The sequence below is a fragment of the Pituophis catenifer genome, unplaced genomic scaffold (assembly GCF_029215685.1).
Source record: "Pituophis catenifer annectens isolate HBS135680 unplaced genomic scaffold, rPitCat1.0.hap2 SCAF_16, whole genome shotgun sequence".
Lineage (NCBI taxonomy): Eukaryota > Metazoa > Chordata > Lepidosauria > Squamata > Colubridae > Pituophis > Pituophis catenifer.
In genome coordinates this window covers 18,904,353-18,925,385 of record NW_027256896.1, presented here as the reverse complement: position 1 = coordinate 18,925,385, position 21,033 = coordinate 18,904,353, and the positions used below count along the sequence as shown (strand labels likewise).

Below are 21,033 nucleotides of genomic sequence, written 5' to 3'. Positions count from 1 at the left end.
GAGTGTGTCCATCTGTCTGTCTGTGTGACAGGCATGTTAACTCTTTGGGACTGAAAAACAGGGGGGGTTCGTGTTCCCCCCTTCCACAAACACCAGACCTTAGAACGAGCAAGTGGCAAGCAAAACCGTGATGTTGGCCACTATGGTGTTTGGCACAGGCAGAGCGAGATTTTCTGCCCGCCGTTTGTTCACGCCAGTGATAAAAACCCACACGGGAAAACTTCCTTCAGAACTCCGCAATTTGCAGCCAAAGATTTACATTCTCTCGTTCCCTTCCACCCACCACCCCCACCCCCAATAAAACCGCCTCCCCCAGGAATAAATTCACTTCTAACAAGTGTTAGTAAATCAGGTTTTATTCCCCTGGGATTGGAAATGTTTGAATGGCATGGCACTTTATCGAGCCAAATGCTATTTTCAATTCCTACGCGCCATGCACAGGCAGGCTCTCTCCGTGGAGGACAAACATGAAAGGGCAGGTCTGTCCTTCACCTTTTGCAGAAACTTTGTGTGTAGTTGTGGCAGGAGAAGTTGTGCAGGAACAACTTTCCTTGAAGTAGGGGAAGTTGATGGCAGACCGAGGACGAGAGTGTTCCTTGACGATATCAAAGTTTAGATCTCACCAGGCTTTTGGGTTTAAATTCCAGGACAAAAGCCAGATCTTATAAGTTCCAGAGAACCTGTGCAGCAGACGTGGTATTCAACAGGTTCTGACCAGTTCTGGCAAACTGGTAGTGGAAATTTTGAGTAGTTCAGAGAACCGGTAAATACCACCTCTGGCTGGCCCCATCCCCATCTATTCTCTGCCTCCCGAGTCCCAGCTGATCAGGAGGAAATGGGGATTTTGCAGTATCCTTCTCCTGAAGTGGGGAGGGAATGGGGATTTTACAATATCCTTCCCCCGAAGTGGGGAGGGAATGGGGATTTTACAGTAACCTTCCCCTGGAGTGGGGAGGAAATGGAGATTTTACAGTATCTTTCCCTTGCCACGCCCACCAAGCCACGCCCACAGAACTGGTAGTAAAAAATTTTGAATCCCACCACTGCTGTGCAGGATCCTGAAAGCCACTGTAGCATGGAGATCCGGCTGGGAAAACGCAGGTTTTTAATGGACAAGCGGTTGTAATAAGAGAAACCCTTCCAGGAGGACATCTAGGATGCTTTGAGGACCCACCAGACGGTCTTCAAGTGCCTCATTTTCACCCAAATGGGAAAATAGGTCATCCCACTTGAGACTTTTCAAACCCATTTTCTCCATGAGAAACCAAAAACGTCTTAACAAAAAGTTTAAGCGGGGCCATTCGGGAGAAACTTCTACTCTTTAGTTTTCAATTTTACAGAATGGTATTTTTAAAAAAAACAAAAAAAACAAAAAAACAAAAACAATGAAAGAATGTTCCAAAATATAATTGTGCTCATCCAGTCTGAAAGGAGGTCATGACTCGTTTTACCATCTCTAAATGGAGTCCCAAGCCTCTCTCTCACTCCAGTTTGCCTCGCATTCACCATATTTGATTCAGCGGAAGTAATATTCTTCAGTGAACGCCAGCGGATTCAGGCTGCAAAGCCGTAATCCTCAAGTTACTTCCTTGGGGGCAAATCTCCCCCAAATCGATGGAGCTTTTCTTTTAAGCTGTCTTGAACGGGGCCATGCTTTGAAAGTCTATTCTGTGGGTGTAGGACACCCAAGGTGAAAGCACCTGTTAAGTCTGAAAACATCAGTGCTTTAATCTTTGCTTTAGATTCATTGGTTAGATGAAGAAATCCATATGTCCGTTGGAAAGGGTTGGGTTTTTCTCTCTCTCTCACCCCTCCCCAGAGGCCCAGACAAACGAAAACCACATGCTATATAAAAGGGGGAGAAAAAAAACATAAAGTTCCCTCAATAAAAGTTACAACTTGCCCGTAAGATTTTTGACTAATATTATAGTTTTTTTTTCCTTATTTATTTTCAATCCTGCAACTTCTCACAATTCTTCCATTTTTCCTATTAGCTCGGGGCCGGTTTCTAAATGGTTCTTCTAAGATAAATACCAGGCCTTCTGCAAATGCTTGTAAATTTGTATTTTTCTTTCTTTTTTTTTTCTTTCCATACCTTTTATTTCTAAGTCTTGTCTAATACATCAGTTGAACACTTCCAATAACAAAAGTTGTCCCACCGTCTCCTACTGCTTATGTTTTTTTTGAAAAAATTCAATAGGACTGGGTGTTTTGTAAATATGATTATTGGGTTAGGGATTTTTTTTGTCTTCAGTGTGAGTTGAATTGTGTTGGGTGGGGTTGCACTGAGGGAGCTCAACCAATCTCATTGTACATATGTTGTACACTGACAATAAAGACTTGATTTGATGATTAAGAGAAGAGCAGGTAGAGCTGGGGGTGGAGTTAAGTGTGTCACCAGCTTAGCATCCTTACGTTGTCACAATTCCAAATCCAGCCCCTCTTGAATTCCGCGGACCTTTATCTGGTGTCAATTTAGTGCTGATCATTAGTTGACTAGATATTTGCATATAGGCATGAGCAATAAATCAGCTTAACTGGAATGTGATGTGTGGTCCTGATCCTTTGTGCCTGACAGTTATCTCAAAAATGATGGGATTTTTTTCCCCTCTCTGTTTTCACCCAGAGCCAGAGAAGGGTCTACGCCTTCGCTCATTCTGTCGCCATTTGTCCCCAGGAAAAAATGTGTCCGGCGTGGAAGAATCTGTCACTCTGGATAATGGGGGGTTTACATCACTGGAGCTCAACAGCCGGCATCTCAATGTCAAAAATACTTTCTTGAAGAAGAATGGGACCAGGTGAGGTGGCACCAGAGCATCCAGAATCCAGGCAGACATCCAGACAGGCTTGCTCTCAGGGTTCCGATGGATGCCCTAATTAAATCATGAGCCTCGAGCCAAGCTTCAAAAAAATCCAGTTATTTATTAGGAGCTCCATGTCAGCACGTACCCAAATGAAGCCAACTCTGACCCCACATAATTTATGGCCCTAATCATGATCCTGTTTCCCCCCTCCCCCCAGGGTGTGTCATCAATCACATTCGACAACGGAGCAATTTCGCAGGTTGTAGAGATCACTCCTCTCCGGCCGCTGTGGGTAACCCTGGGAGACAGCCTTGAGAAAGATATGTCTGGAATGTGCTCCTGTCTTGGGCTGCCATGTTGCTTTGCCGGTTTCTCATCCCCCTTGCCTATGGCAACTCGAGAGCAGGCCAGGGATGCTTTGTGAGTTGACATTAGGCTTAGTTATGCATATTCCCTTGGAAGGATGGGAAGATTAAAAAACAAAACTCAAGACTCTAAGCTCAAGAGCACAGCTACATGTGAAGGCTCTGTCTTCTTTGCGCTGCAGTGGGCAATCACAGCTTGCATTTATGGCTTCCTTCTTGCCTGCGGCAAAAAGTCTGCTGCAGCTGAGCCACATCGGAGAGTCTTTGGACAAGTCAAATGAAGTGCTGACTCTGAAGTTGTCTGCAGAGCTGTAACAGACCTCTCTTCTCTAACGCAGGGGTAGGGAACTATGGCCTTTTTATGACATGGGGACTTCAACTCCCAGAATTCTTGCTGGCTCAGGAATTCTGGGAGTTGAAGACCAACAAGTCATAAAGGGGCTATAGTTCCCCACCCCTGCTCTGGTCTGATGCATCTGATTCACACTGTCAAACATGACAATGCTTTGAGCTTAAGCTGTTTTTTAGCTTTCCCATCAAGGCACTCAAAATATGGTCAACTCCATGAACGTTGGTGAATCACCCGAATAACTCTACGAAGGCGTAAAAGGACACAGATTTCTGTTATGACACATGGGTCACATAGACTTGCAGGAGATTGGAAAGCTTGACTATATGACATCGATAACATACAGTAATATAAATACTAAATGAAATTTAGGGAGTTTGGGGGAGGGGAAATCACAGTGACTTTCATGTGGTTTCTTCATCTAACTTCAGATTGGGCAAATTCTCTCTGCAGAAATATTTTGAAGTGTGGATAGATATATGAGGGGTCCTGAGCTTGGCTGCTTTCCTGCAGACGTTTCATGACCCAAATTAGGTAACATCATCAGTGCTAGAAGGGAGTGGGGTATGCAGAGTGAAGGAGGAGAAGGAGACACCCACTCCCTGCTAGCACTAATGATGTTACCTAGTTTGGGTCATGAAACTTCTGGAAGAAACCAACCAACTCCAGAGAGCACCAGGGACCCCCTCATTTCAACCCTGAGCTACAAATATTCTCCTTTATGAGTACTTATATATCATCAAAGTGAACACGGTGGCTCAGCGGTTAAGACGCAGAGATTGTCGATTGAAAGGTCGACAGTTCAGCGGTTCGAATCCCTAGTGCCTCGTAATGAAGTGAGCTCCCGTTACTTGTCCCAGTTTCTGCCAGTTCGAAAGCAGGTAAAAAATGCAAATAGAGAAATAGGGACCACCTTTGGTGGGAAGGTCACAGCGTTCCATGCACTTTTGGTGTTGAGTCATGCCGACCACATGTCCATGGGGACGTCTTCGGACAGCACTGACTCTTCGGCTTAGAAACGGAGATGAGCACCGCCCCCTAGAGTCAGGGATGACTAGCACATACGTGCAAGGGGAACCTTTTCCTTTACCTATATATCATCAATGCTTACAAGGACCTTATTTTCCAGAAAGAAAACAATTTGGCCTCACAGCTTTTACGGTACCCAATACTCCATTGAGAGAGAGCGGTTGGCGAATGTGTCGGACAGAATCAAAAGCCAGGCCAAACTTAATTTCCTTTCCTTTTTCTGGTTCCAGATCACCACCTCGCCCGAGCCCTGGAGGCCTACATTATTCGGACGAGGACATCTGCAATAAGTACAATGGAGCTGTCTTGGCCGAAAGCATCGCCCTCACCGAGAAACCCTTGGATGCTTCAGAGTCGGAAGTGAGTTTGTTGTTTGTTCAGCGCTGGTTGGAGTAACCCTGTTAAAAATGAGACCGAGAAGGATTGCTCAGGATTGCTGCTAAATTAGGCAAAGTTGCATCAGGAAGTGGTGGAGTAGGATGAAGAGAAAGGGACAATCTATCTACAGCCTGGTAGAGTTTGACAGAAGGTAACAAAGGTCCCACCAGTTTTTTTATGGTCTTTTGAGAAGGAAAAGGAACCCAAACTAAGAACCAAAAACATTCAGAAGTCAAGTATGTAAGTAAGACTTAGGAGGGCACCATCAACAGAAAAACGGAGCTATTCTACTCAACTGGGCCATGGCTTTGTATCTAAACAATCGTGGTTTCGGGGGGATCCTGTAACTCTGGAAATTTTTCACCCCTTATTCTTTTAGTGCCCTCTAGCACATAACCAACCCTAACTGGGTCAGCCAACTCTCCATAATATTTCTGACCACAGATGATCTCCTTGGCAGGAAAGGGGCTAGTGCAGTGGTGAAATCCAAGTTTTTTTACTACCGGTTCTGTGGGCGTGGCTTGGTGGGCATGGTGTGGCTTGGTGGGTGTGGCAGGGAAAGGATACTGCAAAATCTCCATTCCCACCCTACTCTGGGGCCAGCCAGAGGTGATATTTGCCAATTCTCCAAACTACTCAAAATTTCCGCTACCGGTTCTCCGAACTGCTCAAAATTTCTGCTACCTGTCAGAACCTGCTGGATTTCACCCCTGGCCTAGTGAGTCAGAAGTAAGACTTTCCACAGCAAATGTAGGACTTTACAACTAGCAAGCATCCAGGGAAACGTGATGCAAATGCCCGTAACCTGGTTAAAAACAGACCTTGTTGAACACCTTGCATAGAATCTTCCTGGAAGGAGAAGACCAACAGAGGCTGAGAAACAGTCATTTCTTTTAGATAGGGTTACCAGATCTGGATGAAGGACGAGGTGGCTCAGTGGCTAGGACGCTGAGCTTGTCGATCAGAAGGTCGGCAGTTCAGCAGTTCGAATCCCTAGTGCCGTGTAACGGGGTGAGCTCCCGTTACTTGTCCCAGCTTCTGCCAACCTAGCAGTTCAAAAGCAGGTAGAAAAATAGGGACCACCTTTGGTGGAAAGGGAACAGCGTTCCGTGCGCCTTTGGCATTGAGTCATGCCGGCCACATGACCACGGAGACATCTTCAGACTGCGCTGGCTCTTCGGCTTTGAAACGGAGATGAGCACCGCCCCCTAGAGTCTGGAACGACTAGCACGCGTGTGCGGGGGAACCTTTATCTTACCAGATCTGGACTGCAAAACAAGGACTAGAGTTAAGTCCCTTGTCACCCAAATTTTCTTGTAGCCTGATATGTCTGGGGAAACTCAGCCCGGCACCTGAATAGTCCACATCTGGTCATAGCCATCCCTTCCTTCCAAGCAAGCAGAGGTCACTTCCTTTCAGTTTCTGTCTGTTGGACCATAACAGGGAGCACTGAAGGGGAATCTTCCTGTTGTTAAGTTTGGAAGATTCGCTGCTGTCTCCTTTCTACTCCCATTTTAATCCATTTTTCCATGTAAGGCAATATTATCTTGAAAGCCTCAAGTTGACAAGGCAGGGTGACCCCCCCACCTCCACCACCCTCCCTTCTCTACACAATGCCTGCATTTCTGTCTCCGGATCTGAAAATGCCAGATTGTGAAAGGGAAATGCAATCAATCAAGGTGAATGCCAGAGGCATGTTGATTAGGGACCCCCTGCCTCGTGCTCTTGCAGAGAAGATCCTCCTGGGCTGAAGCTCTTGAAGAAAAAGACTTTGACAGGTTAGGACATCACCAAGCTCTCCGCAATCCCTCCTCCCAGGGTAAGGTTTACATGGAAAGTCCTTTCTGGTGGGAGGGAGGGAGGGAGGAAAGAAAAAAAGAAAGAAAGAATGAAGGAGAGAAAGAAAGAAGGAAGGAAAGAAGGAAGGAATGAAGGAAGGCAGGAGCAGTGGAGAGAGGAAGGAAGGAAAGAGCGGTGGAGGAAAGAAGGAAGGAGCGGCGGAGAGAGGAAGGAAGGAAGGATGGTGGAGAGAGGAAGGGAAGGAAAGAGCAGTGGAGGAAAGAAGGAAGGAAGGAAGGAAGGAAGGAAGGAAGGAAGGAAGGAAGGAAGGAAGGAAGGAAGGAAGGAGCAGTGGAGGTAGGGAGGAAGGAAGGAAGGAGCAGCGGAGAGAGGAAGGAAGGAAAGAGCAGTGGAGGAAAGAAGGAAGGAGCGGCGGAGAGAGGAAGGAATGAAGGACAGTGGAGAGAGGAAGGGAAGGAAGGAGCAGTGGAGGAAAGAAGGAAGGAAGGAGCAGTGGAGGAAGGAAGAAAGGAAGGAAGGAGCAGTGGAGGGAGGGAGGGAGGGAGGAAGGAAGGAAGGAAGGAAGGAAGGAAGGAAGGAAGGAAGGAAGGAAGGAAGGAAGGAAGGAAGGAAGGTTGAATTCTCTGATGGAAACACAATTATAGAGCCTATTCTTGAGGAAGGCAAACAGAAAACTCACACATTTTGAGCCTCCGTACTCTTACTTTTGAGTGTAAGACATAGCACCATCGATATTTATGATAGATCAAAGCAAGGAGGCTGTCTTTTAAAGACATTTTTAAAAGGCTCCTAGAAGGTGGTAGCCAATGTTAATGCAAGTTCTTAAAAGCTCGGAGAAGTCTTCCTTCCCACCAACCATCTTCTGTTTAGATTAGCTTTCCTGTCAGCTTCACTCCATCCCGTCCTCCTTTCCAAATGTTTCCTAACATCTGATCAAAACGTGACCCTCAAGGGGAGGGAAAGCGCAGGAACTGGAGAAGAGTAACTAACCTTCTCAGCCTCCTACCAACAATTTGTGGCTTTCCCTGAAACACAATGCAGCATTTGTCTTCCTTCCTTCTTTCCTTTCTTTTTTTTTTTTTCCCCTTCCACAACCTTTTCCTCCTGATATTTGTAATCGGGAGAAAACCCTCGGTCAAGGGCCAGAAGACAACTGATCTTGGGAGGGCTGGTGTCCACCAAGTAAAACATCCATCGTGAACTCCAACATCTCTGCTGAAAACCTGTTAAGCTCTAACCGAACGTGAGAGATCAGGGAAAGCAGCAACGGCAGCAAAAATATTACAAGCTTAGCTCTTTGGCAAGGAGAAACCAGGAAGAACCAAGATCAGCCATGGAGGCCCGGAGAGAGAAGATTAATTGTCTTCTCGGCAGTGTTTCTGCTGAGGCTTCCTCCTGGTCACCTGCCTTTCACCTCTTGTTAATTATCTTTGGCAGCCCGCTGCTTTTGCCTGCCCTCTGACCGAGCCGCTGGGGAGTGACAACATTATCTTGCGATTACACTCACAGTGGCTCTGTTCTTCTCTGTGTGACACCCTGGAATTAAAACCTGCCATTACAATGTGGCTGGGTCACTTTTGATATTCGTGTCAGGAGTCCCACGTGCCCGAGAGAGCGTTAAGACCCAACTCCTGGCCAAGATGACTTCTGTAGCCTGAGCCAAGAGAAGGAGAGAGGTCACTCAGTGGCCTCTCATTAAACCCTTTCCTTGCCCGTGGTGTCAAGAAGGCCGTAACCCATAACCGTCCCAGAAGAGGAATTTTTGGCACACCAACACAATCCTGGTTTTGTGACGTCCCTCCCCGCATTAGACCAGCCTGTTCCCCATTCGACTTTCGATGCTAGCTGGTTTCCTGGGACTCCAGATCTGGAGGAAGCCTAAGGAGTCAACAAGGGTAGCAGGAAAGAATGATTAGAGAGACAGAGACAGAGAGAGAGAGACACACACAGAGAGACAGAGACACATAGAGAGAGACAGAGACAGAGAGAGAGAGACATAGAGAGAGACACACACACACAGAGAGAGAGAGAGACATAGATACACACAGAGAAAGAGAGAGAGAGACACAGAGAGAGAGACACACACACAGAGAGAGAGAGAGACACACACAGAGACAGAGACACACTCAGAGACAGAGAGACAGACAGAGACAGAGAGAGAGACATAGAGAGAGACACACACACACAGAGAGAGAGACATAGATACACACAGAGAAAGAGAGAGAGAGACACAGAGAGAGAGACACACACACAGAGAGAGAGAGAGAGAGAGACACACACAGAGAGACAGAGACACACACAGAGAGACAGAGAGAGACACAGAGAGAGAGAGAGAGAGAGAGAGAGACACACAGAGAGAGAAAGAGAGAGAGAGACACACAGAGAGAGAGAGAGACAGAGAGAGAGACACACAGAGAGACAGAGAGAGACACAGAGAGAGAGACACACAGAGAGAGAGACAGAGAGAGAGACACACACTGAGAGAGACAGAGAGAGAGACATAGAGAGAGAGAGACAGAGAGAGACACACAGAGAGACAGAGAGAGACACACAGAGAGAGACACAGAGAGACAGAGACACACACACAGAGAGAGAGAGAGAGAGACAGAGAGACAGAGAGAAAAAGAGAGAGAGACACACACACAGAGAAACAGAGAGAGACACAGAGAGAGAGACACACACAGAGAGAGACAGAGAGAGACACACAGAGAGAAAAAGAGAGAGAGACACACACACACAGAGAGAGACAGAGAGAGAGACACACAGAGAGAGACACAGAGAGAGACACACACACCGAGAGAGACAGAGAGAGAGACACACAGAGAGAGACACAGAGAGATACACACAGAGAGAGAGAGACAGAGAGAGATGGAAAGAAATCATATTAATTTTATTATTGAAGATCTAACATGTCTGGCTGCAGACTGCATATCATTAAGCCTCTTCCGCTCCAGACCGCCTAAGAGCGTGGACCCCCAAAGCAAAGGCATTGGGGGCTTGAGTAAGGAACCCAAGGCCTTTTGCTTTGCACCGGTGTGGCCAAGCTACCAGGATCTTGCATTTTAATGAAGGTCGGAGCCCTGGAATTGCAAAATTTATCGGTCCTAGGAAAGGAAAGGCTGGAGAGAGGAGATAGAAACCAACCGGAGTAAAAGGGGATTTTTTTTCCCCCTTCTTCTTCTTCTTCTGATGTCTTTTGAAAGTATTCAAGCACACCCAGCCGTTTGCCTCTCTCGCGATCAAAAAGAAAGGGTACCCAATTCTTTTGCTCAGCCTGTTTCCGACTGAAATTTGACAGCTGCCACGCTTTTGAAATTCCCCACAATGCCGGCTTTAAGCGAAACCAGCCCGGGGGCTCCCCAATTTGTCTCGCATATATATTTGGGGCATTTTCTCTGTTTTTGTGGCTGCCCAGGCATCAGTGCACCTCAGCTGGTCAATTTCCAATCTACCTGAGCACCCAATCAAATTCTGGGCCAATGCTGTTGCCCTGGCAACCGTCGGGAGGATGCAGCGATTGGGGCCTCGTTGCACCGCCGAGACGAGATGGCCCTGCTGCATTGCCACTTAGTCAATAGTTTGAAGTCATTAAAAGGAACGTGCTCCTTTTGAGCCGTAAGCCGGGATGGAGGCCATTCGGGTAATAATGAGGGAGGGCTGCAGGGGGCTCAGAGAAAATTTGGAGAAGCTCAGGGTACCAGCACCGGAACCTGAGCACGCCTAATGCTTGGAGCTAATATTGCTAACCAGCCTTATTCACAAGCACTAGGGAGGTGGTAGACTAGAGGCATCCAACTTTGGCAATTTTAAGATCTAGGGACTTCAACTCCCAGAATCCCCCAGCTAGCCTGCTCCACCATTTCAAGCTGTCTGGGGAATTCTGGGAGTTGAAGTCCACAGGTCTTAAGATTGCTAAGGTTAGACGCTCCTATGATAGACCATCAACCCCAAGCTTGATGCCTCCACAGGATTTAAGATTGCCAAGGTTGGATACCCCGTGGTAGACCATCAACCCCAAGATTTATCTCTTCACAGGATTTAAGATTATCAAGGTTGGGCTCCCCTGTGGTAGATCATCAACCCCAAGCTTGACGCTCCACAGGATTTAAGATTGCCAAGGTGGGCATCCCTGTGGTAGACAATCAACTCCAAGCTTGATGCCGCCACAGGACTTAAGATTGCCAAGGTTGGGCAACCCTGTGGTAGGCCATCAACCCCAAGCTTGATGTCTACATAGCCGATTCATCTGGAGGTCCTTAAGCCAGGTGTAATTCTTATCTGCTACATCCTCATCCATTTGGCTTTTTCCATCTTCCACTGGGAGGGGACCCCATACTGTGACCCCAAAAAGCTCTTTTTCACTCCCGGTCTGTGTTTGAATCCAAGAGGGGCATCCTTGGCTTGTAAAAGCTTCTGTTCTCAAGACACTTCCGTGGAGTTGATCATGTCTGAAGGGTAGCTTGTTACAGAACGGAGAGGAAACCTGCCAGGGGAACTGGCAATCCGTAGCCTTTTCCTTTCATTACTGGATTACAGGTAATCCCCGATTTACAACAATAGCTGGGAGCAGAGTTTCTGCTGCAAAGCAATCCGGTTGTTAAGTGAGTTTTATGACCTTTTTGGCCATGGTTGTTAAGCGAACCACTGCAGTTAACCGTCATAAAGGCGTGCCGTTTGCCAAGCAACCCATTTTTGATCACGTAACCCTGAGGATGCTGTGAGGGTCCTAAGAGCAAAGACTGGTCCCAAGCCACTTCCTTCAATGCTGTTATAACTTTGAAAAATTTGAGGATAGTCCTCAACTTACAAAAGTTTCACACTTATGACCATTGCAGCATCCCCCGCGGTCACGAATGATTTACCTTCGGATGCTTGACCGCCGACTCGCATTTATGACGGTTGCATTGTCCACGTGATTCCCCCTTTAGCGACCTCCTGACCAGCAACGTCGATGGGGAAGCCCATCATTCACTGAACAACCATGTGACTCATTTAACAACCGCCACGATTCACTTAACAAATGTGACAAGAAAGGTCGTAAAAAGAGGCAAAAGTCACTTAACAAATTTCTCACATGGGCAACATAAATTTTGGGCTCAATTGTTGGTCGTACGTCGAGGACTTGCTGTAAACGAATGTCTGTAGAGATTCTGAGCCATCCAGGTAGGATATGGTTATCCCAAAGGGGCTTTTTTACAAAAGGCAACTGGACTTTCTTTTGTTTTTCTTTGAAGACGTTTCGCTTCTTCCCCAAGAAGCTTCCTCGGTTCTGACTTGTAAATGGCAGGTTGTAATTCGAGGGACACTCCCCCCCCCCCGCGTCGATTCCACTCCGCCTTTCAGTCAAAAGCTTTGGCCGTGTATATCTTATCAATAACAGCACGGAAGACGTCACGAGGAAGAACAAAAAGCAAAAAGCGCTTAGAGATTTAGCCTTCTTTGGGTGGCTGGATCTCTCTCGGAATAGCGATGCATACAAAAATAGACATTTCTAATCAGGATGGAATTCATTATTCCTGTCATTTCCCGTCTGTCATTTCCCTGCTGGGCCTGTAAACCAAACAAGAGTCAGATACGGCTTTAACATCCTCTGGTTTCAGAGAAACAGCTGAACGGGCCGTTTTTGCCACGGGGAGGGGAGATTACGGATACCTCCCCCCCCCCCGATTCCCTGCAGCTCTTTTCAAGCGGCTATAATTCCTAATTTGCTTGCCAGTTTCCTATACACACACACACACACACCCTCCCCTCCCCTTCAGTTTGCCTCCCGTTTTTCTTATCGGGCGGACCCCCTCGCTCACCGCGGAAAGCGCCAGGTAGGATTCTCATTATACCGCCAGCTGCATAGCGAAAATTGATTTTATGCATCTCAAACTGTATCGTTCAGATTCAAGAGTTCTCCAATGTGTTTTTAACAACAGATAAAATAGAGAATGTCACACTTAAAAGATAATAAATTAAGGGGGGCCCTCCCGGACCGTCCAAATGCTACTCTAGGGGGAGGAAATATCCGAAATGGGGCCCCCGTGGGTTGGATTTGATTGCGGTTCTAAGGGAGCGGAGAAACCATTCTAAGATCTAACCGTTGGTCTCAAACAACCCTTGGGGGAATCAAATCAAAAGAGTTTAGAGTTGATACATGTGACAGAATCCCTTTTAAAAGAGAAGTGAGAGTCCTCCCGGAGCAACCAAGATGGGAACCAAGGTCCAGAGTTCCAGAGAACGTCCCTCCTTCAATATTTCTCTGATCAGTCCAGTTGGAGGGATGGAGTGGTGCGATGGCTTAGAGTTGGAGTTCTTGCCTCACAATCAGGAGGCTGTGAGTTCGATCCTAGATAGAGGCAGATATTTCTCTCTCTGGGCACACTGAGAATATATCTGCCGAACAAAACTCCGCATTGGCGACAGGGAAGGGCATCCGGCCAGTAAAACGCGCTGCTAGCTCCATTCAGTTGCCCAGACTCCACTCCGCAAGGGATGATGGGGTCGTTAAAAGAGGATGATGAGTCCAGTTGGAGGGATCAACTCAAGGAGAGATTGTGGTCCTTCTAAGGATGTGGATAAATCCGTTGAGATCCACGTCCTGAAAACACATACGAGATTCAGCTCAGTACGGTAAACATCCTAATCCACACCTGGGAGAGAGTTGAAGGAGATTAAGACAAGGTGGAACAGGCAAAGTCCTGTCTTTCCTGCCACCCTGAAGATAAGGCATGGCGCCTCTTTGCTCCACGTGCCTCCCGATTCCTGCACCATGCTCTCTTGAATCCCGATGTCAAGGTTCCAAGTAATACATCCCATTCAATAAGAACTCCGAGGCAGGCAATTTCCTCAAAGAACATTTTATTGGGACATGTCAAATTGGCCAATCTTCTTGGTGAAAAACCGGCTCTAGATTCCCATCGGTTTTACACCCAGTTTATTTATTTATTTTATTTATTTTATTAAATTTCTATACCGCCCTACTCCCGAAGGACTCAGGGCGGTGAACAGCCACAGAATAAAACACATAAATACAAAAATTTAAAATAGAATAAAAACGAATTAAATAATTTGGCTGAACAAATTTAAAATACCCCATAATTTAAAACAAATTAAAATTTTCATTTAAAAAGGGGAGAAGATTTAGTTAAAAGTAAAACTTTGTCACTTCTCCCCAGAGTCGCCCATCACACGGTCCAATCAGCATGTAGTCCAGTTGCTAGGTGACCTCTTTCACCTCCACCTTTCGAACACCTGCACCAACGTCCTTGATTCCCAGGGAAAAGAATTTTATTTTGGCTACAGCACCCCCAGCTATCTCTACACCACCCCTCCCTCCCTGGCCCCTCCGCTCCAGGCTGTGTCAGCCCTGAAGCTGTGAGAAGAAGACGCTCTCTAGAGAAAAACTACAAAAGAAAATGGCCACAGTTCAACCAGTGGTGAAATGCACTTACCTTCGCTACCGGTTCAGAAATGTGAGCGTGCACACTTCTTCTGCACATGCGCAGAGCCAGAGAGTCAAAAACGGGACGTAATGACATCCCGGCAGATGGGCGGAGCCTCCCGCCACCGGCCCTACTGGTTCGCGCAAGCCGGATAGATCCAGTCGGATTTCACCGCTGAGTTCGCCCAACTTCAGGGTTGACACCCGCACCTTGGTGTTTCGGGGAGTTACGTCTTTCACCTTCTTCTCCGCAACCTGTAGTAGAGCTGTCTCTCGGTCTTCCATCCTACAGATTCCCCGTTCCGAAAATGATGACCGCCTGGACCACACCAGCACAGAGACATTAACAGATCCTTTCTCTCTCTCCGCTCACAGGGGACGGATTCCGACTATGAAGATGAGCTGCCAAAGCATTCGTTCGTCAACCATTACATGAGCGACCCGAGCTACTACAATTCGTGGAAACGCCAGCAAAAGGGCACAAAGCATTCAACGCCTTACAGATACGAGGAACGGGTCGCGAGCGAGGCCGAACCTTACTTCCAGACTGTTATCACGACGCAGAGTTCAGGAGGGGTCTACACCCCGACAGGACAGCCCACCCCGGGCTCAAGGACTCCAGTGACAGGGTTCTCGTCGTTCGTCTAGCACCCACGGAAAAAGAGCGCCGGCCTCAAATTCAGCGGCCTGCCACGGTTCGGGTCGACGCCAGCCCATCCCGACGTGACTCTGGGCAGCACACAGGCAGTGAACTGGGGGTATATTTCTCTTTATCAGGGTAGAATGGATGTACATGTGAATGTCTTTTGGGGTTTATTTTTTTTTTTCAAGACAATCAACACTTTAAGACATGGAGCTGATGAGTTTGCTTTGATTTTTTTTTTCTTCTCCCCCTTTGAAAATCCCATAAATGATCAAAACCGGACCATTTTAACCACTTTGGAATATGATTTAAAAGAATTTTTTAAAAATAAAAATATGCTTTTTTAATGTCGTCTGGGTTTTCTTTCTTCTCTCTCTCTCTCTCTCTTTCTTTTTTCTTTCTCTTTCTCTCCTTTCTTTTTCTCTCTTTTTTCTTTCTCTTTCTTTCTCTTTTTTCTTTCTTTCTCTCTCCTTTCTTTCTTTTTCTTTCTCTCTCTCTCCCTCTTTCTTTCTTTTTTCTTTCTCTTTCTCTCCTTTCTTTCTCTCCTTTTTTTCTTTCTTTCTTTCTCTTTTTTCTTTCTTTCTTTCTCTCTCTCTTCTTTCTTTCTTTTTTTCTCTCTCTCCCTCTCTTTCTTTTTTCTTTCTCTCCTTTCTTTTTCTCTTTTTTTTCTTTCTTTCTCTCTCTTCTTTCTTTTTTTCTCTTCCTCTCTCTTTCTTTCTTTTTTCTTTCTCTTTCTCTCCTTTCTTTTTCTCTCTCTTTTTTCTTTCTCTTTCTTTCTCTCCTTTCTTTCTCTCTCTTTTTTCTCTTTTTTCTTTCTTTCTCTCTTTGTTTTTTCTTTCTTTTTCTCTCCTTTCTTTTTCTCTCTCTTTCTTCTTTCTCTCTTTTTTCTTTCTCTCTCTCTCTCTCTCTCTCTCTTCTTTCTTTCTTTCTTTTTCTTTCTTCCTCTCTTTCTTTTTCTAATCCAAGAAGTCAATTCCCTCCTTTTGAATTACACAGCAATTCGGTTACCTAAATTAAGGTGACGGGACAGATTTTAAAGTGCCGTGATGCCCAACTTCCAGAAGAAGAGAAGCGGTTCCACCTTATTTGGAACTGTGCCCTCGGGGAGAACTCTGCACACCTGGGATTCTAAAATCTTTTCCCAGCACAGGCTTTGAAGAGGAGAACCAATCTCTGCTCTGTTAAGGGACCCACATCACCGAGATATGAGGAAAGGTAAGCGGTTGGGATAATGGCTTTTGTATCAGAATGCTTTTCTACAGTTTCAACAATGGGTGTTAAGCAGGGATGGTATTCACTTACTCTCCCTACCGCTTCACAAATGTATGCGCCGGCCTTCCACACATGCACCTGGCCTCAAAAATGTGCTTAAATAGGATAGCATAGAGCCGGGGTTTTCCGCTACCGGTTTGACCAAACCAGTCTGAACCAGCTGAATACCACCTCTGGTGGAAAGAACGTATGGATGAGCCTCATGTTTCTTCCTTCTTCAAATACTCAGGTTGGGAAGGAGTTACTCTCCAGTAATGCTGGAAGGGACACGAAGGCTCAGTGGCTAAGACGCTGAGCTTGTCGATCGAAAGGTCGGCAGTTCAGCGGTTCAAATCCCTAGTGCCGCGTAACGGGGTGAGCTCCCGTTCCTTGTCCCAGCTTCTGCCAACCTAGCAGTTCGAAAGCACATAAAAAATGCAAGTTGCAAAATAGGGGCCACCTTTGGTGGGAAGGGAACAATGTTCCGTGCGCCTTTGGCGTTGAGTCATGCCAGCCACATGACCACAGAGACGTCTTCGGACAGCGCTGGCTCTTCGGCTTTGAAACGGAGATGAGCACCACCCCGTAGAGTCGGGAACAACTAGCAGATATATGCGAGGGGAACTTTTACCTTTACCTTAATGCTGGAAGGGTTCCTCCAATTACTCCTCAAAGGAGGCTTCCTATGCTCTCGTGTAAGGAAAGCAACTGTTTTGCTCGTCTTCCTTTCTGGTGAAGACTCTTCAATGGGTCCTAAGTCAGAAATCAACAGAAGCTGGAATGTGAAATCTGAACATAAGCAAATATTTAGTATTTGTATCCCACCTTTATTATTTTTATAAATAACTCAAGGCAGTGAACATATCCAACAACCTTCTTCCTCCTCTTTTTTCCCCAACCACAACAATCCTGTGAGGTAGGTTGGTCTGAGAAATTAATGACTGGCCCCAAGTCATCTAGCTGGTCTTCATGGCTAAGGCAAAGCTAGAACTCACTGTCTCCTGGTGATTGGCCCAAAGTAACCCTGCCGGCTTTCATGGCTAAGGCAGGACTAGAACTCACCGACTCCTAGTGATTGGCCCCAAGTCATGTAGCTGGTCTTCATGGCTAAGGCTGGGCTACAACTCCCAGTCTCCTGCTGATTGGCCCAAAGTCACCCAGCTACCCTTTGTGGCTAAGGCAGGACTAGAACTCACCATCTCCTAGTGATTGGCCCCAAGTCATTTAGCTGGTCATCCCTGAGTGAGGAGCCTGAGTGGTGTAGGAGGCTAATGCCTTCTACTAAGGCAGCATTTAACATCCAGCTGCCTGCAATTACTGTGAGTTCAATTCTCACCAGGCTCAAGGTCGACTCAGCCTTCCATCCTTTCTAAGGTGGGTAAAATGAGGACCCGGTTTGTGGGGGCAATAAGCTGACTTTGTATAAAATATACAAAAGGATGAAGGCTATTGCTTAGCGCATTGTAAGCCGCCCTGAGTCTCCGGAGAAGGGCGGCATATGAAAATAAATAAGAATAAAAATAAAAAATAAAATCCCACAATAGCTACAGTTCCAGATTTCAAGGCTGGCATTTTGGATCACAGATGGAAAGAGTTAGACAGGGCGATCAACCAGTCAAGCGCAAAACTCCTTTTCTCGCGATTAAATAAAGCTGGCCCGAAGGGGACCAGTAAGAAATAAGGATGACTCTGGAGAGAAGACGCCATTTCTCTCAGCTCTTCAGCCGTAGCTTCCCCCAGGCCTTAGAGATGTGGGCTTAATGATTGCCCCCACCCCTTGTGAACGTTATGGGGGGGACGGTTTGGATCTACCTGATAGGTCTTAATTAAGTTGTTGTGTATTTTTAGAAGAAATTACAACACTTCATCACCGAACCCGTCTGGTCTTCAGAGCTGAACAGGTAAGCGTAATTATTTCATTGCATTGATCGGTTGGACAAAGCCTACTGAAGCAAAACACCAGGATGGAGAGAGAAAAAGAAAGAACTTTTTTTTTCTCAAAAGACTTCTGATCACAGGCTGGACCGAGAGCGGTGGCAGGTCTACAGCTAAGCCCCGAATCCTTTCACATATAATTTCACTCCTGATCCTCTTTTTGTTCCCTAACCAGCCTTAGTTAAAAAGAGGGAAAGAAAAATGTACTGTCAACTATCATTAAACCACCGGGAAGGGTAGGATATCCTCTGTACTGAGATCACAATCTTCCTTCTTCTGCAAAGCCTCTATTATATTCTTCTCCCAGAAATACCGCGGAAGATTTGCTAGGTTTACCGCTTTGCAAATACTGTAGGTCACCGTGCCTTAATTTTGCTCCCCCTCTACTAAAATTAGAAATGCGGGATAACTTCTCTGCAAACGGGGGGGGGGGGGGGGGAAATATAATATAATAATTATTCAGGATCTACCCCATCTATTACTCTGGTTCTCTACAAGATCGTGGCGATGGAAGTTCTCAATGTTCTTTCCTCTAACCTTAGTTTTAGAAAAAAGGAAACGGCTGAATATAGAATGACAGAGTTAGAAGGGACCTTGGAGGTCATCCAATCCAACCCCTTGCTGAGGCAGGAGACCCTGTACCATTCCAGACAAGTGACTGTCCAGTCTCTTCTTAAAAATCTCCAGTGATGGAGCACGCACAACTTCTGGAGGCAAGTCCTTCCTTCCTTCCTTCCTTCCTTCCTTCCTTCCTTCCTTCCTTCCTTCCTTCCTTCCTTCCCTCTCGTCTTCCTTCCTTCCTTCCCTCCCTCCCTCCATCCATCCATCCATCTGTCTATCTCAGGGATCTGCAACCTTAAACACTCAAAGAGCCATTTGGACCCATTTCCCACAGAAAAGAAAACACCGGGAGCCACAAAATATGGGAGCCTTCCCATGCCTGACTATTTCTTGAGCAGCCACAAAACTAGCAGATGTAGTTGAATTAAACATTCTGTTTTCTTCTGAAACTTTTCTTTTCTTGGATTATATCCATGGTTATTGAAAAGCTCAATAAATCGTGTGCCGGTGGGTGTTACACATTGGCAGTTGTGACACATATTTTGAGTGACGGAGCCACAGCAGAGGGGTGAAAGAGCCACATGTGGCTCCAGAGCTGCACGTTGCTGACCCCTAGTCTATCTTATTTATCTCAGAATCCTAGAATCTTGGGGCTCATCCGGGCCTTTCCCAGACTCCATGTTCTTCCTCAGCCTCATCGCTGTCCGACTCCACTGCCAGCTTCGTAGGCTGCGGGCGGACCAGGACAACCGCCATAAAGTGAAATCAGATCTACAACTTTTTTTTCGCAGCCGTTGTAAAGCGAGCCAATTGTTCACAATGGGACAGTTTTGTCTAAAAACCAGCATTTAAAATGGCAAAAATGTTATAAAGGTGATCGCGGGGCAATTCAAACAGCCATAAAGGAAGATCACTTCGTAAGTACCTATTACCCGACATGCAGTTAAATGACGATGAATGAGCCTGGTTATCAGAACTGGATCGTAAGTAGTTTTTTGGGGGGTCCGTCATAACTTTGAGCGGTCGCTAAGCAGCCCGTCATAAGTCAAGGAACATCTGTCTCTCATTTGATTGATACCTTTCAATAAGGTATCGGTTACAACAATCAGCATGCAAAACTATGCAGCTACCAGAAAACTATGCACAATCGTTGATATTTGGTGAGCATCTACTAAGGAATTCCAGCCTTGAGTTGGCTGGCTTGGAAGCTTTGGAAAAAAAAAATATATCTCAGAAGCCAACTAATCCTTTTTTTTTTTTTCCCAGCCAAGAAAGCTATTTGGCTGTTTTGCCCCGAAGTGGAGATTTTTCCCATCAACTTGAATTAAGGACCCAGCCGTGCAGCTCTTCAAGTTAGTGCAGCTCTCACTTTTCTTTAAGCAAATAGTTTGGAAAGAATAGGGTTTTTTGCAAACAAAAAAAAAAACACCATCCCTAAAATAATAATAATAATAAAAAAGGAAATGAACTTTCAACAGATGCCATTTCTCCAAAGAGAGAATTGATCCAAAGAGGCGATGCCTGCTCGTGAGAGCGTTTTCCCAAAATAAGAGGAATCGCTTGAGAAAGAGTTCCCGTCTCCTGTTTGCCTTCCAAATGGAAGATATCAAATGTGGTTCTTTTAAAACTCGTTGACACTAACAAAGTAATTTCTGCTCTTCCACTCCACATCCATCTCTGTAATTCTGTTTTTATTGGCTGCGCTTATTCGGTTACAAGCGAATTGGAAGAGGGAGGCCGATTGAAACGCTGCAGAATTGGATATCCGTAAGACACCAAAATTGAATTTTATTCCTCTACTCTCATCACCATGCATTAGAGGCTAGGCCTTAGTATGCAACAGCTCTAACCATAGGATTAATCACAAAGGTCATTTTTATTATTTACCCTGGATTTAGCGTCAGTCGTTCGTGTGTACGAAAAAGCTCTTCTTTGGGGCTAAAAACTTTGACAGTCGTCTCAAGTTGGTTAAAGTCTTGTTTGCCAGAAATATTAGATCATCTAGGACAGTCCGCTCAGAAAGCAATTAACTGCAATTGATTCCAATCAACTTTATGCCAATCACAGGACAGAGCCCAAAGTTTCATCTCAAAGTTTTGCACGAGGTCAAGATTTGGGCTGCCTCAGGAAATCACACCACTCTCAATTTGGGCATCTTTAAGCTGGGTGGACTTCAACTCCCAGAATTCCCCAGCCGGCTTCAATCCCGGGAGTTGAAGTCCACCCAACTTAAAGTTGCTGGGTTTGAGAAACTTTACAGTAGATCATGGGATGTGGTGTCTCAGTGGCTAAGATGCTGAGCTTGTCGCTCGAAAGATCGGCAGTTCAGCGGTTCGAATCCCTAGTGCCGCGGAACGGGGTGAGCTCCCGTGACTTGTCCCAGCTTCTGCCAACCTAGCAGTTCGAAAGCACTTAAAAAATGCCAGTAGAAAAATCGGGACCACCTTTGGTGGGAAGGGAACAGCGTTCCGTGCGCCTTTGGCGTTGAGTCA

At 46.1% G+C, this 21,033-nt stretch overlaps 1 protein-coding gene across 2 annotated transcripts in view; it reads left to right on the top strand.

The window, feature by feature from the left end:
* Positions 1 to 15,141, top strand: part of SDK1 (sidekick cell adhesion molecule 1) — a 426,731-nt gene extending 411,590 nt beyond the window's left edge. The window contains exons 43-45 of one of the 2 annotated variants that reach the window (XM_070955387.1): positions 2,627 to 2,798; positions 4,778 to 4,907; positions 14,527 to 15,141. In XM_070955387.1, coding sequence (XP_070811488.1) covers positions 2,627 to 2,798; positions 4,778 to 4,907; positions 14,527 to 14,799 — 575 coding nt within the window. In that variant the 3' untranslated portion in view covers positions 14,800 to 15,141. The remainder of the gene's footprint in view (positions 1 to 2,626; positions 2,799 to 4,777; positions 4,908 to 14,526) is intronic. The other variant, XM_070955388.1, reaches the window with a different exon arrangement.
* Positions 15,142 to 21,033: the final 5,892 nt, after the last annotated feature.